Genomic DNA, 16,751 nt, shown 5'->3' with positions numbered 1-16,751 from the left:
GGCTGCAGATCCTGCCTGGCTCTGTGTGCCTGGGGGTGGCTGGTCCCTCCTTTTGGGGTCCCCGCTGGTGGTGGCAGCTGCTCTGGGGTTGGTTGGTGCCGGGGATGAGGGACAGGGAGGCAGGGGCAGCTGTGGGGTTGGTTCATGCTGTGCTTTGGGGCAGTGGTCCCCAGCCCTCCTGAGCATGGAGCCTCACCCAGGTGCTCGCTGGGCTTGCAGGTGTCCTCAGAAAGGTCCCACACGCGGATTGCTCAGTGCAGGGCATGCACCTGCTCCTCTGCAATCCCGTTCAGGGCCGCTTCAAAGTCTCAGCTCTGTTTGCAAGGGCAGGGATCAATCCCACGTGGCGTGAGAGCTCCAGATGTGCCTGCACTCTGGCTTTCTGTGCACGGGCAGGGAAACAGGCAGGGATGCAGGGAAGCACTCAGGGAAGCACTCAGGAAGGCGGGGAAGCAGGCAGGGATGCAGGCAGAGAAGCAGGGATGCAGGCAGGGATGCAGGTAGGGAATCAGTCAGGGAATCACTCAGGGAGTCAGGGATGCAGCGATGCAGGCAGGGATGCAGGCAGGGATGCAGGGATGAAGGGAAGCAGGCAGGGAAGCACTCAGGAAGGCGGGGAAGCAGGCAGGGATGCAGGCAGAGAAGCAGGGATGCAGGCAGGGATGCAGGCAGGGAATCAGGCAGGGAAGCACTCAGGAAGGCAGGGATGCAGGCAGGAGGGCAGGGATACAGGCAGGGATGAAGGGAAGCAGGCAGGAATGCAGGCTGGGATGCAGAAAAGAGTTGGAAGCACTCAGGAAGGTGGGGAAGCAGGCAGGGAGGCAGAGAGGGAAGCAGGAAAACAGGCAAGGAAGCAGGAAGGCAGGCAGGGATGCAGGCAGGGAAGCACTCAGGAAGGCAGGGATGCAGGCAGGGATGCAGAGATGGATGCAGGGATGCAGGCAGGGAATCACTCAGGCAGGGAAGCAGGCAGGAGGGCAGGGATACAGGCAGGGATGAAGGGAAGCAGGTAGGAATGCAGGCAGGGATGAAGGGATGCAGGCAGGGAGGCAGGCAGGGATGCAGGCAGGGATGCGGGGATGCAGGCAGGGAAGCACTCAGGAGGGCAGGGATGCAGGCAGGGATGAAGGGATGCAGGCAGGGATGCAGGCAGGGATGAAGGGATGCAGGCAGGGATGCAGGCAGGGATGCGGGGATGCAGGCAGGGAAGCACTCAGGAGGGCAGGGATGCAGGCAGGGATGCAGGTAGGGAATCAGGCAGGGAATCACTCAGGGAGGCAGGGATGCAGCGATGCAGGCAGGGATGCAGGCAGAGATGCAGGCAGGAAGACAGGGATGCAGGCAGGGAAGCACTCAGGAAGGCAGGAAAGCAGGCAGGGATGCAGGGAAGCAGGGAAACAGGCAGGGATGCAGGCAGGGAATCAGGCAGGGAAGCACTCAGGAAGGCAGGGATGCAGGCAGAGGTGCAGGCAGTTAAGTAGGGATGCAGGGATGCAGGCAGGGGTGCAAGCAGGGAATCAGAAAAGCAGGCAGGGATGCAGGAGAGCAGGCAGCGATACAGGGATGCAGGCGTGCAGGCAGAGAACCACTCAGGATGGCAGGGAGGCAGGCAGGGATGCAGGGAAGCACTCAGGAAGGCAGGGATGCAGGCAGGGAAGCACTCAGGAAGGCAGGGAAGCAGGCAGAGAAGCAGGCATGGATGCAGGGAAGCAGGGAAACAGGCAGGGATGCAGGGAAACAGGGAAACAGGCAGGGATGCAGGCAGGGATGCAGGCAGGGAAGCAGGGAAGCAGGCAGGGTTGCAAGGATGCAGGCAGGGATGCAGGGGAGCACTCAGGAAGGCAGGGATGCAGGCAGGGACGCAGGCAGGGATGCAGGCAGGGACGCAGCCCTCCTCCAGCCCCCGTTCTTCCTCCACACGCCTCATTCTCCATCTCCACACCCTCTCCTGGGCTCACGCCCAGAGCGGACCCACCGAGGGGGCTCCCCCCGCCCTTCCCAGCCCCATCTCTAACCCCCCTCTCCCTCCTCTCTGCCCAGGTGAGATCTTTCTGGAGACATCCCCGGCCAGGTTCACCCTGGAGGAGGCTGCGCAGCGCTGCCGGGCTCTGGGCGCCGAGCTGGCGAGCCCCGGCCAGCTGTACGCCGCCTGGAACGCGGGGCTGGACGCCTGCAGCCCCGGCTGGCTGGCCGACGGCAGCGTCCGCTACCCCATCGTCACCCCCCGGGAGCGCTGCGGAGGGGCCCTGCCCGGCGTCAAAACCATCTTCGTGTTCCGCAACCAGACGGGATTCCCCGATGCCCAGAGCAGATACGATGCGTACTGCTTCCGAGGTAAACGGGGATGGGTGGGAGGGTCGCCCCGGGTTGGGGTGCGTGTGCCGGGGTTGTGCCGGGGTCCCTGGGTGCTCTCGGTGCTGCTGCTGCGCTGTCGGGGCAGGGCAGGGGTGTTCGACAGCGGCTGAAGCTGCGGTGCTAGGACAGGGGTGCCCTGCATGCTGGTAGAGCTGAGAGGGGAGGCGTAACCTGCATGTCCTGACACTGCATGCTGACACTTCGATGCTCTGCACGGTCCTGACACTGCATGTGACGGCTCTCCATAGGGCAGGGATGCTCTGCAGGGCCCCAGAATTGCATGCTGACCCCTCTCCATAGGGCAGGGATGCTCTGAGGTTCTGAGAATTGCATGCTGACAGCTCTCAATGCAGCAGGGATGCTCTGCAGGGTCCCAGAATTGCATGGTGACACTTCTCAGTAGGTCAGGGATGCTCTGAGGGTCCCAGAATTGCATGCTGACCCCTCTCCATAGGGCAGGGATGCTCTGCACAGTCCTGACACTGCATGTGACAGCTCTCCATAGGGCAGGGATCCTCTGAGGGTCCCAGCAGTGCATGCTGACAGCTCTTGGTACAGCAGGGATGCTCTGCAGGGTCCCAGAATGACATGCTGACCCCTCGCCATAGGGCAGGGATGCTCTGCAGGGTCCTGACACTGTGAGGTGACAGCTCTCAGTACTGCAGGGATGCTCTGAGGATCCCAGCAGTGCATGCTGACAGCTCTCAATGCAGCAGGGATGCTCTGCAGGGTCCCAGCAGTGCATGCTGACAGCTCTCAATGCAGCAGGGATGCCCTGCAGGGTCCCAGCAGTGCATGCAGACAGCTCTCAATGCAGCAGGGATGCCCTGCAGGGTCCCAGCAGTGCATGCAGACAGCTCTCAATGCAGCAGGGATGCTCTGAGGGTCCCAGCAGTGCATGCAGACACGCTGTGGCAGAGGAGGGAGGCCCTGCATGCCCTTGGTGCCAGTTCACTGTGACAGACCAGGGGTGTCCTGCATGGCACCATCACTGTGCGTGGGCTCTGTGGGCACAGCTCCAGGAGGGTTCATCCCCCAGGGCTGCAGGCCTGGCGGGCACTCCTGGGCCCTGGGGCTGTGGGGCACAGCCTGCCAGGCTGGTTTGGGGTGATGCTGGGCGGCAAGGATATTGGAAAAAGGCTCCCAATATTCCCAGTTAGATAGTGCCTGGGCCAGTCTGACCCTCGCTGCTGGGCCAAAGGCAGCAACTGCGGTGTATCACCCCAGAGATACCTTGGCTTGCTGGAGATTGCAGCTGGGCACTGAACAAGTCCAGGCTTGTTAGGAACCCCGTTTACCTCAGGAGGAATGGCTTCAGGCGATGGTGAAGAGAAAAAGGAGAGGATTCTGCTGGAGGGTTTAATGTCCAGAGGTTTATTCCATGGTTACAGAGGTCTGAACGTGAGCAACTGCTTCAACAGAAAAATCGGCCGCATGGTCTGATCACCTTTTTAAGCTCAGGGACAGGGGGAGGGTATTGGAATATGGCTCCCAATATTCCCAGTTTAGTGCCATATTGGAAAAAGGCTCCCAATATTCCCAGTTAGATTGTGCCTGGGCCAGTCTGACCCTCGCTGCTGGGCCAAAGGCAGCAACTGCGGTGTATCACCCCAGAGATACCTTGGCTTGCTGGTGGTTGCAGCTGGGCACTGAACAAGTCCAGGCTTGTTAGGAACCCCGTTTACCTCAGGAGGAATGGCTTCAGGCGATGGTGAAGAGAAAAAGGAGAGGATTCTGCTGGAGGGTTTAATGTCCAGAGGTTTATTCCATGGTTTCAGAGGTCTGAACGTGAGCAACTGCTTCAACAGAAAAATCGGCCGCATGGTCTGATCACCTTTTTAAGCTCAGGGACAGGGGGAGGGGAGGTACAGGTGAGCCACCAACCAGGTGAGAGGGGCAGGGTCTCAGGGGAAGATGACACCCAGACAGACCAATGACCCCTGGGCACAGGGGCATCCTTTGAACTTGACCAACCACACGAGGCCTTGCTGGAATGTTCAGCCTGATTGACAGGACTCACTCAGCATGGGGGCAAGGGGGAAGGGAGAGAGGTACAGGCACACCTGGGAAAGTGACCTGGAAGGCCAAAATGGGACATTACAGCACACCACAACACAAGGAGACCTGTGGGGAGCAGCAAGGTGAGCAGTGAGGCAGGACGCAGGCTGGCAGGGATAAGGGGCACAGAAGGATCAGAGCTGTCCCCGCACTCCTCCTGCCTGACCCCACATCTCTGCGTGTCTGCTCAGGGCCGCGGGGGCTCCCAGTGTGGGGATGCTGAGCATCTCTGCGCCTCAGTTTCCCCATCTCTCTGGCTTAGGCAGGATGGACCCGTGCTGTGACTCCACCACCCCTGTAACCCACTAACCCCCCCTGCATGTCTGCCCTCCCCGGGGTGGGGATGGGGGTGCAGAGGAGGATCCTCAGAGCGAGGGGAATGCACGCTTTAGGATCTGGCCCCGCCAGGTGCTGCTGAGCCCCACTGCTCCTGCTGGGGCTGGTGGCACTGCCAGCTCTGGTGGCACTGCCAGCTCCTGCTGGGGCTGGTGGCACTGCCAGCTCTGGTGGCACTGCCTGGGAGGGCCTGATCCTCCCCCTGCTGACCCCGTCTAGAAGGGGAAGGGGAGGCTGAGGAGAGCTGGGGTGCCAAGGCTCCAGGCCTGCTGTGGGGTGCGCTCGTCTCTGAGCGCTGCGGAGCCACGACAGGGCAGTAATATCCCACTTTCTTTCTGCCCACAGAAGGGACAAACTCTTTCCCTGAGGCTGCAGGAAAATACCAAGGCCAAGAGCCCGAGGAGAATCTCCTCCAGGAGATTGTCACAGTGGCAGAAAAGCTGGAGGAGCTGCAGCTGCCCCGAGCGCCCGTGGAGCTCGAGTCGCGAGGGGCCATTTACGCCGTGCCCCTCTTTGAGGACCCTGACCTGGGCAAGCCAAGCCAGAGCCCTGGAGACACCCCGGGGCCACTAGCTACCTCTGTGTCCTCAGGTCACCCCATCCCCGCCTCCCCTTTCCCCACAGCCCCGGCCAGCCCCCAGGCAGGTCCTGTTTCAGCCGCGGAGCTCATCCCTGCCCAGGAGCACGGGGGACAGCGGGGGCTGTCACGGTGGTGCCAGGGCTGGGCACAGAGCAGGCACAGATGGTGCCCAGGTCACCCCAGCTGCCCCCGTCCTTCCCCATGGATGGTGTAGGGCAGTGCAGGGACAAAGGGACATCTGCGTGTCCCAGCATGCAGGGCACTGCTGGAGCGGGGATTGGCAGCACCAGGAGCTGCAGGAGGGGGCTGGCAGCTGGAGGGGCACCGGGCAGCGGTGAGGGCAGAGCTCGGGCAGCCGCGCCCTGCGGAGGGGACGGGGGACAGCGGCACACGGGCTCGGGGCCACTCCCATCTGCCCGCACAGCTTTGTGCCCGCGGGATGGGCAGAGCTGGCAGTGCCCGCAGGGTGGGCACCGTTGGCAGCGCCCGCAGCCCTGAGCTCTGGCTGGAAGTGCCCGCAGGATGGGCAGAGCTGTCAGTGCCCACAGAGAGGGCAGTGCCCGTAGAGTGGGCAGCGCCCGCAGGATGGGCAGTGCCAGCAGTGCCCTTAGGGTGGGCAGAGCTGGCAGTGCCCGCAGGGTGGGCACCTCTGACAGTGCCCGCAGCCCTGGGCTCTGGCTGGATGCCCGCAGGATGGGCAGTGCCCGCAGGGTGGGCACCGCTGGCAGTGCCCGCAGGATGGGCAGAGCTGGCAGTGCCCGCAGGGTGGGCAGTGCCCTTAGGGTGGGCAGAGCTGGCAGTGCCCTTAGGGTGGGCAGAGCTGGCGGTGCCCGCAGGGTGGACAGTGCCCTTAGGGTGGGCAGAGCTGGCGGTGCCTGCAGGGTGGGCACCGCTGGCAGTGCCCACAGAATGGGCAGAGCTGGCAGTGCCCGCAGGGTGGGCAGCGCCCGCAGGGTGGGCACCGCTGGCAGTGCCCGCAGTGCCCTGTGCCCTGGCTGGCTGCCGGCCCTCACTGCCTTTCCGCCTTGCCCTTTGCAGAGGAGCCGCAGGGAGCAGCGCCGGGCAGAGCTGGCAGCGCATCCCCGGAGCGCCCGGCCGGAGGGCGGCACCGCGGGCACCCCACGGAGCCGGAGGGACCCACGGCTGCCCCCGCAGGTGACACGGAGCCTCCCGAGGGCTTCCCTCGCCCTCCCACACAGCGCCCGGACCCTCCACGGGACGCCTTGGGGCGGCCGGGCGGCCCTGCCACCCCCGGGCCACCCGGGCACCGAGCGCCATCGCCAACCGGTGCCAATTCTGCCACCTCAGAGAGCCGAGAAGGCGCCGGGAGCCCCCGCCGCGGGCACAAATCCGGCGGGGCCAGCACCCCGTTCTCCGGGGCTGAGGACGCCGAGCTCTCCGGAGATGTCGGAGATGCCCTCGCTGTGTCCCCGCTGCCCCCCGCGCCCCCGCAGGAGGACGGAGAGGAGCACTCGGGGGCCGTGTGGTTCCCCTCGCCCGCAGCGACCCCGTGGCTGCCCCGCAGCAGCGCCGCACCGGCCCCGGGCACACGGCGAGGGATGCCCGCTGCACCTTCCGAGGAGGAGGATGAGGAGGATGAGGAGGAGGAGGAGGAAGAGCATCCCTCCGTTGGCACCGTGGAGGGTTTCCTTACGGCCGTTCCGGGAGAAGCAGGTGGGACCCGCAGGGATGGCCTCAGCTCTCCCCGTCCTGGCACCTCGGGGGTGGTGGTGCCAGGGACCCCCAGCTCGGCCGTGCCCCTGCCCGCCGTGCCCACCGAGCGGGCCAGCGTCGGGGCGGGCGCCTGCTCTGCCCGGCGTCCCTGCCGTGCCAGCCTTGCCCTCGGGGCAGCCGTGCTGGCCGCTCTGTGGCACTAGAGATAGGCGACACCTTTCCTTCACTGCTGCCCTCTGTCTGTCTGTCTGTCTGTCTGTCCGTCCGTGTCTCCTCTCTCTCTCTCTCTCTCTCTCAGCTGGGTAAGGGAAGGTTCCAGGTCTGGAGAAGCACATATTTGTCAAACAAATTGGTCTGATCTCTGCATGCACTTTAAATCTCTTCTACTTCTGTGAAGTGTTTTAATGACTGTTTCCATGAAAAAGCCCCGATAAGTGGAAAGGCGGCCCCAGCCCCTGCTCTGACTAACCGTGGTACTAATAAAGGGAATTAATTAAAAGCTTTGTAGAACAAGCATCTCGGCGAGCTCTTCCCTTCGTCCTTGCGCCTCTCCCACTGACGAACTAATCCCTGTCCCCGGCCCTGCCCTGCCCGGGAATGGGGTGGAAGGGACCCCTTGGTGGGGGGGTTTGGGAGGGCTGGGGCTGCTTTGCACCCTCCATGTGCCCCCCAGGACTGACCAGGGGCTGCTTTTCCCCCTCCATGTCCTCCCCAGGACTGACCAGGGGCTGCTTTTCCCCCTCTATGTCCCCCCAGGACTGACCCTGCACTGCCCTGGGGCTGCTTTTCCCCCTCCATATCCCCCCCAGGACTGACCAGGGGCTGCTTTTCCCCCTCCCTGTCCCCCCAGGACTGACCAGGGGCTGCTTTTCCCCCTCCCTGTCCCCCCAGGACTGACCAGGGGCTGCTTTTCCCCCTCCATGTGCCCCCACGACTGACCCTGCACTGCCCTGAGAGGGCTGGGGCTGCTTTTCCCCCTCCATCTGTCCCTTCAGGACTGACCCTGCACTGCCCTGGGAGGGGGGGCAAGGGTTGGGCTGCTTTTCCCCATCCATGTGCCCCCCAGGACTGACCCTGGGAGGGTTGGGGCTGCTTTTCCCCCTCCATGTCCCCCCAGGACTGACCAGGGGCTGCTTTTCCCCCTCCCTGTCCCCCCCAGGACTGACCAGGGGCTGCTTTTCCCCCTCCATGTCCCGCCAGGACTGACCCTACACTGCCCTGGGGCTGCTTTTCCCCCTCCATGTGCCCCCAGGACTGACCCTGGGAGGGTTGGGGCTGCTTTTCCCCCTCCTTGAGCCCCCAGGACTGACCAGGGGCTGCTTTTCCCCCTCCATGTCCCCCCCAGGACCGACCCTGCCCTGCCCTGGGAGGGGGGTGAGGGCTGGATGCTGCCTGGCACGAGCAGGGGGGCACACGGGGGACACAGAGCCCCACCAAGACCACCCTGCCTTGTGCAGCTCTCCCTAAAATCACTGCAGATCCTTCGGGCCACATCCCCCAGGGGCTGAGATGGGTGAGCAGAGGGACCACGAGCTGCTGTGGGTGGATGGGGGTGGTCACCCCTGGGGTGATGCCAGCTCTGATGCCCATCCCAGTGCCAATCCCCTGCCCCATCCCGCTCCCTGCAGCACAGGGCACCGTGTGGGGTCCCTGCCCTCCCTCCCCAGCGCATAACAGGAACACACACAGGGCTTAAGAAATGCCCTGAATTAGGAATTCCATTTGCATCCACAGCCTGGCAGCCTCCAGCTCTGTGATTTCCTCCCAAAATTCCGAGTTCCCACTCTCCTCCTGCATTGTGAGAGGCAGACAGAGAGGGCAGTGCCCAGACCAGCCCCAGGGCACCAGGGAGGCTCTGTGCAGGGTGCCCAGACCCCGTGGCATGGCTGCCCTTGCCTTGGCAAGGAGAGATGCCCAGGAGGAGCCAGCCGTGGGACATTTTGGGGCACCCATCCTGTGCCATGCCTGGGGATGGATGGGCTGCACAGGGAGCCACCAGCGCTTCACGGGGAGGGTGAGGGTGGCAGCATTGTCCTTGTCACAAACCCAGGAGCATAAAACAGAGCGTGATTGGGCTGGAATGGGTCAAGGACTCTGAGCAGCAGCCGTTCATCACACTGAGCTGGGAGCACACGCTGTGCTCCGCCTTCATTAATGACCACAACGGGCTCCTGGGGCAGTGCTGGCTGAGTTACCAGCCTTGGCCAGGCTGCAGGTGACACCAGAAGGACAGGACAAGGACACGGGGCTGGGATGTGCCGAAGGCTTTATGGTCTGTGCTTCCCTCCCAAAACGCTGCATCAGCCAGGGAAAAGCAGGAAATGGTGTGGTTGCATTCACAGTGGTCTGGGGATGAGGGAAGAGACGAGGATCTGACTCCACGTTTCAGCAGGCTTAATTTATTATTTTAATAAATTCTATTCATATACATTATATTAATAATTATATTGATATTATATATATTATATGAATATATATGAATATATATGAATATATATTAATATATATTACATTAAAACTATACTAAAAGAATAGAAGAAAGGATTTCATCAGAAGGCTGGCTAAGAATAGAAAAAGAAAGAATGATGACAAAGGCTTGTGTGGTTGGCCATTAATTAGAAACAACCACATGAGACCAATCCCAGATGCACCTGTTGCATTCCACAGCAGCAGATAATAATTGTTTACAATTTTTTTTCATGAGGCCTCTCAGCTTCTCAGCAGGAAAAAATCCCAAGGAAAGGATTTTTCATAAAAGATGTCTGCCCCAAGCCGGGCAGAGGGAGTGGGGCAGGGGCTGGTGTGGCAATGAGCCCAGGGGAGATAAGAGCATCCATCTCTGAAGGAAAGGGAGATAAGAGCATCCATCTCTCACCTCTGCACTCCAGGGGAGGCCAAAACCCCAGGTGTGGCCAGCTCTGGGCCAGGGATGCTGGGCTGTGCACACCCAGAGGTGGACGGGAGGTGTGGGATTGCTCCAGGCACCTCCTGGTGCACCTGAGAGCCTCACCTGGCCCAGAGCTGGTGGCCCCAGAGGCAGCTCAGAGCCCTGCTTGCTGTGGGACACTGCAGGGGTGAGGATGTTGAGTCAGGGATGGAAAGAAAACTCCACTCTTGAGGTGGATCAGAAGGCTTTGTTTAGTGAGAGTAGAGGGTCTTTAATAATGGGACTCTCTAAGGTGGTTGGTCTCAAATTAGAAACATCTCACGCTATTGGTGAGCTCAAAATTAGAAATATTTAATTGGTCTGAAAGTAGAAACATCTCACACTATTGGTGAGCTCAAAATTAGAAATATTTAATTGGTCTGAAAGTAGAAACATCTCTCACTATTGGTGAACTCAAAATGAGAAACATCTAATTGGTCTGAAAACAGAAACATCTCACACTGTTGGTGAATTTAAAATGAGACACATCTAATTGGCTTCAAATTAGAAACATCTCACTTTATTGGTGAGCTCAAAATGAGAAATGTCTGATTGGCTTCAAAGTAGAAACATCTCACACTATTGGTGAGCTCAAAATCAGAAACATCTAATTGGTCTGAAAGCAGAAACATCTCACACTTTATTGGTGAGCTAAAAATCAGAAATATCTAATTGGCTTGAAAGTAGAAACATCTCACACTTTATTGGTGAGCTCAAAATCAGAAAAATCTAATTGGTCTGAAAGCAGAAACATCCCACACTATTGGTGAGCTCAAAATTGGAAATATCTAATTTGCCTCAAATTACAAAAATCTCCCACTATTGGTGAACTCAAAATTAGAATTATCTAATTGGCCTCAAATTACAGACATCTCCCACTATTGGTGAGCTCAAAATGACAAACATCTGATTGGCTTCAAAGTAGAAACATCTCACACTATTGGTGAGCTCAAAATTAGAAATATCTGATTGGCTTCAAAGTAGAAACATCTCACACTTTATTGGTGAGCTCAAAATGAGCAATGTCTAATTGGTGTGAAAGCAGAAACATCTCACATTATTAGTGAGCTAAAGATCAGAAACATCTAATATCTAATAAATATCAGAAAAATCTAATTGGCTTCAAAGCAACGAGACACATCTAATTGGTCTGAGAGCAGAAACATCCCACACTATTGGTGAGCTCAAAATCCGAAATATTTAATTGGCCTGAAAGCAGAAACATCTCACACTATTGGTGAGCTCAGAATTAGACACATCTAATTGGTCTGTAATTAGCAGCATATCACATTATTGGTGAGCTCAAAATGAGAAACATCTGATTGGTCTGAAAACAGAAACATCTCCCACTATTGGTGAGCTCAAAATTTGAAACATCTAACTGGCCTCAAATTACAAACATCTCCCACTATTGGTGAGCTCCAAATTAGAATTATCTAATTGGCCTCAAAGTAGAAACATCCCACACTATCAGTGCCCATGAATAACACAGAGTGGAGAAGCACAACTCCAACCGATGCTGATAGAAACATATTGGAAAAATGCTCCCAATATTCCCAGTTAGATTGTGCCTGGGCCGGTCTGACCCTCGCTGCTGGGCCAAAGGCAGCAACTGCGGTGTATCACCCCAGAGATACCTTGGCTTGCTGGAGGTTGCAGCTGGGCACTGAACGAGTCCAGGCTTTTTAGGAACCCCGTTTACCTCAGGAGGAATGGCTTCAGGCGATGGTGAAGAGAAAAAGGAGAGGATTCTGCTGGAGGGTTTAATGTCCAGAGGTTTATTCCGTGGTTACAGAGGTCTGAACATGAGCAACTGCTCCAACAGAACCCGGCCGCATGGTCTGATCACCTTTTTAAGCTCAGGGACAGGGGGAGGGGAGGTACAGGTGAGCCACCAACCAGGTGAGAGGGGCAGGGTCTCAGGGGAAGATGACACCCAGACAGGCCAATGACCCCTGGGCATAGGGGCATCCTTTGAACTTGACCAACCACACGAGGCCTTGCTGGAATGTTAAGCCTGATTGACAGGACTCACTCAGCATGGGGGCAAGGGGGAAGGGAGAGAGGTACAGGCACACCTGGGGGGATGACCTGGAAGGCCAAAATGGGACATTACAGCACACCACAACAGAAACAGATAATAATTGTTCGAGTTCTTTCCTGTACAATTCCCAGGCTCAGGCTGGCAGAAATGCTCTGAGCTGAGGATGCCCAGGTGGCACCGCTGGGCACCGGGGAGGTGCTGAGCCCTGTGGTGAGCACGGCTGCTGTCCCTTGCAGGTGGCTGTGTCCCCAACCCCTGCCTGAACGGAGGCACCTGCGTGGAGGACGGCGCCCGGCTCACCTGCCTGTGCCTGCCCGGCTACGGGGGCAGCAGCTGTGAGAGACGTGAGTGCCCCGGTGCCAGCCTGGCCGTGGGTGCCAGCCTGGCCTGTGAGTGCCCCGGTGCCAGCCTGGCCTGTGAGTGCCATGGGTGCCAGCCTGGCCATGGGTGCCAGCCTGGCCTGTGAGTGCCCCGGTGCCATCCTGGCCATGGGTGCCAGCCTGGCCATGGGTGCCAGCCTGGCCATGTGAGTGCCCCGGTGCCAGCCTGGCCAAGGGTGCCAGCCGGGCCTGTGAGTGCCCTGGTGCCATCCTGGTCATGGGTGCCAGCCTGGCCATGTGAGTGCCCCGGTGCCAGCCTGGCCATGGGTGCCAGCCTGGCCTGTGAGTGCCCCGGTGCCAGCCTGGCCATGGGTGCCAGCCTGGCCTGTGAGTGCCCTGGGTGCCACCCTGGTCATGGGTGCCAGCCTGGCCATGTGAGTGCCCCGGTGCCAGCCTGGCCATGTGTGTGCCCCGGTGCCAGCCTGGCCATGGGTGCTAGCCTGGCCTGTGAGTGCCCTGGTGCCAGCCTGGCCATGGGTGCCAGCCTGGCCTGTGAGTGCCACCCTGGCCATGTGAGTGCTCTTGGTGCCACCATGGCTATATGAGTGCCCTGGGTGCCACCCTGGCCACTGGAGTGTCCTGGTGCCACCTTGGCCATGTGAGTGCCACCTTGGCTATGTGACTGCCATGGGTGCCACCCTGGCCATGTGAGTCCCCTGGGTGCCCATGTGAGTGCCCTGGTGCCATCCTGGCCATGTGAGTGCCACCCTGGCCTGTGAGTGCCCTGGTGCCACCCTGGCCATGTGAGTGCCCTGGGTGCCCATGTGAGTGCCCTGGTGGCACCCTGGCCACGCTGCCCAGCTCCCAGCAGCCCGGCGGGCACACAGGAGGGGCGATGAGGAGTTTGGGGTGAGCTGGGCTCCGTGCTCACCCTGTCCCCTCTGCCCTGGCACGGCTCAGCCCTGAGGAGCTGCAGCCCGGGCTGGGACAGCTTCCAGGGCTCCTGCTACCGACACTTCCCCACCCGGAGGAGCTGGGAGGACGCCGAGAGCCAGTGCCGGCACCACGGGGGGCACCTGGCCACCATCCTGACCCCCGAGGAGCAGGACTTCATCAACGGTACTGACACTGCCGCTGTGTGACACTGCTGTGCCCTCCCTGCTGCTGTGTGACACTGCTGTCCCCTCCCTGCCGCTGTGTGACACTGCTGTCCCCTCCGTGCTGCTGTGTGACACTGCTGTCCCCTCCCTGACACTGCTGTCCCCTCCCTGCCGCTGTGTGACATTGCTGTGCCCTCCCTGCTGCCCGTGTGTGACACTGCTGTCCCCTCCCTGCTGCCGAGCCCTGCAGGAGGTGGAGCCCGGCCCTGCAGGGATGGATGGACACACAGACACAGACAGACAGACAGACAGACAGACAGAACAGGGATGGTGCACGCAGAGACGTGGGAGCAGACGGGTTCAGCCACCTGAAATGTGTCCGGAGATGGGAACAGAGTGGGGAAAGGGCTCTGGAGCACCTGAGGGGGCTCAGGGTGGGATTAGGGGGGAACTTCTCACTTTTTACAGGGTGGAGTCACTTGGGGGTCAGAGAGTGTCCAGGGATGGGAACAGAGTGGGGAAGGGGCTCTGGAGCACCTGAGGGGTGTGGGGAGAACTCAGCCTGGAGAAAAGGAGGATCAGGGGGCACCTTCTCACTTTTTACACGATGGAGTCGCTTGGGGGTCGGGGTCTGGAGTGTCCAAAGAAGGGAACAGAGTGGGGAAGGGGCTCAGGAGCACCTGAGAGAGTTTAGGTGGGACTCAGGGGGGACCTTTTCACTTTCAATAGTTCCCTGACAGGAAGGTGGAGTCACTTGGGGGTCAGAGAGTGTCCAGGGATGGAAACAGGGCTGGGGAAGGGGCTCTGGAGCATCTGAGGGTTATGGGGAGAGCTCAGCCTGGAGAAAAGGAGGATCAGGGGGGACCTTCTCACTTTTTACAGAGTGGAGTCACTTGGGGGTTGGGCTCTGGAGAATGTCCAGGGAAGGGAACAGAGCTGGGGAAGGGGCTCTGGAGCACCTGAGGGAGCTTAGGTGGGACTCAGGGGGGACCTTTTCACTTTCAATAGTTCCCTGACTGGAAGGTGGAGTCACTTGGGGGTCAGAGAGTGTCCAGAGCTGGGAAAGGGGCTCTGGAACTCCTGAGGGAGCTCAGAGGGGGCTCAACCTGGAGAAAATGAGGCTCAGGGGGGACATTCTCCCTTTTTACAAGGTGGAATCACTTGGGGGTCCGGCTCTGCTCGCAGGGAAAAAGGCTGAGGAGCAGGAGAAGCAGCACCAGGGCAGGGTTAGGTTGGATATTGAGAACGTTCCTCCATGGAGATGCTGCCGGTGGCTGAAGGGGTTTAGGAGACCTGTGGATGTGGCACTTGGGGACAGAGGTGCCCCTGGCTGTGGGGGATGGCTGGGCTCCATGATCTCGTCCCTTTTCCAACAAAATCCCACAGTCCGGTGATGGGTGGGCAGAGCAGCGGAGGGGTGGGTGTGTAAATTTGAAAATGGGGTGTAAATGTGAAGGCAAAGCCAGGACCCGCCTGAAATCAGCCTCGGAGGGATGGGGGAAGGCAGAGCAGGGCAGAAGTGCTGTGGGAACAGGACAGGGAGCAAAGAACCTGAAGGAACTGAGGGCGGCGGGGGAGGAAGGGGCAGGAGAGACCTCACAGGGACACAAAGGGACACAAAGGGACACAAAGGGACAGGCAGGGACTGGCTGGACCTGAAAGGGGACTGGGAGAGCCAGGTGGGGACAGGTGCAGACAGGTGGGGACCTGCAGGGACAGGTGGGGACTGGCAGGGCAAGGTGGGGACCAGGAGGGCAAGGTGGGAACCTGCAGGGACAGGTGGGGACAAGCAGGGACAGGCAGGAACCTGAAAGGGAGAGGTGGGGACTGGCGGGGACAAGTGGAAACTTGCAGGGACAGGTGGAGACCAGCAGGACCGGGTGGGGACAGGTGGGGACCGGCAGGGCAAAAGTGAGGACCTACAGGGACAGATGGGGACCTGCAGGGACAGGTGGGGACCCGAAGGGACAGGCGAGGACCTGCAGGGACAGGTGGTGACTGGCAGGGCAAGGTGGGGACTGGCATAGCCAGGTGGGGACCAGGAGGGCAAGGTGGGGACCTGCAGGGACAGGTGGGGACTGGCACAGCCAGGTAGGGACCTGCAGGGAGAGGTGGGGACAGGCAGGGACAGGCGGGGACAAGTGGAAACCTGCAGGGACAGGTGGAGACCAGCAGGACCGGGTGGGGACAGGTGGGGATCTGCAGGGACAGGTGGGGACTGGCAGGGACAGATGGGGACAGGAGGGGACAGGTAGGGACTCACAGGGACAGGTGGGGACCTGCAGGGACAGGTGGTGACTGGCAGGGCAAGGTGGGGACTGGCATAGCCAGGTGGGGACCAGGAGGGCAAGGTGGGAACCTGCAGGGACAGGTGGGACTGGCATAGCCAGGCAGGGACCTGCAGGGACAGGTGGGGACTGGCAGGGCGAGGTGGGGACTCACAGGGACAGGTAGGGACTCACAGGGACAGGCGGGGACAGGCGGGGACAGGTGGGGACCTGCAGGGACAGGTGGAGACCAGCTGAACCGGATGGGGACAGGTGGGGACTCACAGGGACAGGCGGGGACAGGCGGGGACAGCTGGGGACGGGCGGGTCCCGGGCTCTGCCGCCCTCTCCCGGCCGCTCCTGTCCCGCCTCCCCGGGGCTGAGGGGCAAAGGGGTTCCCCGATGTCCCTTTGGGGTGTCCCCAAACCTCCCAGCACCTTCCTGCTGCAGCACGAGGGACACCCCCAGGTCCCAAATCCCCCTGAGCGCGGCCCTTCAGCCCCCTCCTGACACCTGGCTGTGTCCCTGTCCCCAACACCGTCTGTGTCCCACAGGTGGCACCTGGCTGTGTCCCCGTCCCCACCACGCCCTGTGTCCCCCAGGGGCCCTTCAGTGCCCTCCTGACAGGTGGCACCAGGCTGCGTCCATGTCCCCAACACACCAAATGTCCCCCAGCAGCCCTTCAGCCCCTCCTGATGGTGGCACCTGGCTGTGTCCCTGTCCCCAACATCCCCTGTGTCCCCCAGGTGGCACCTGGCTGTGTCCCTATCCCCACCACGCCCTGTGTCCCCCAGGAGCCCTTCAGTCCCCTCCTGACGGTGCCACCTGGCTGTGTCCCTGTCCCCAACATCCCCTGTGTCCCCCAATATCCCTTCAGCCCCCTCCTGAAGGTGGCACCTGGCTGTGTCCCTGTCCCCACCACGCCCTGTGTCCCCCAGGAGCCCTTCAGTCCCCTCCTGACACACCTTGTGTGTGTCCTTGCGTCCCACACCTGGCTGTGTCCCTGTCCCCATCACACCCCGTGTCCCTTAGCAGCCCTTCAGCCTCTCCTGGCAGGTGCCACCTGGCTGTGTCCCTGTCCCCAACACCCC

General features: G+C 60.6%; 1 protein-coding gene across 3 annotated transcripts in view; it reads left to right on the top strand.

Annotated features, from left to right (window-relative positions):
* Window positions 1-16,751, top strand: part of LOC134429446 (brevican core protein-like) — a 39,192-nt gene that overhangs the window by 15,565 nt on the left and 6,876 nt on the right. For 2 of the 3 annotated variants that reach the window (XM_063176620.1, XM_063176619.1), the window contains exons 6-11: window positions 2,041-2,334; window positions 5,095-5,340; window positions 6,368-6,484; window positions 6,638-7,003; window positions 12,210-12,317; window positions 13,254-13,412. In XM_063176620.1, coding sequence (XP_063032690.1) covers window positions 2,041-2,334; window positions 5,095-5,340; window positions 6,368-6,484; window positions 6,638-7,003; window positions 12,210-12,317; window positions 13,254-13,412 — 1,290 coding nt within the window. Of the gene's footprint in view, window positions 1-2,040; window positions 2,335-5,094; window positions 5,341-6,367; window positions 7,004-12,209; window positions 12,318-13,253; window positions 13,413-16,751 lie in introns of all 3 variants that reach the window. The other variant, XM_063176617.1, reaches the window with a different exon arrangement.

The sequence above is a fragment of the Melospiza melodia genome, chromosome 25, assembly GCF_035770615.1.
Source record: "Melospiza melodia melodia isolate bMelMel2 chromosome 25, bMelMel2.pri, whole genome shotgun sequence".
In the NCBI taxonomy this organism is placed as follows: Eukaryota; Metazoa; Chordata; class Aves; order Passeriformes; family Passerellidae; genus Melospiza; species Melospiza melodia.
This window is presented reverse-complemented; position numbering and strand designations above follow the sequence as displayed.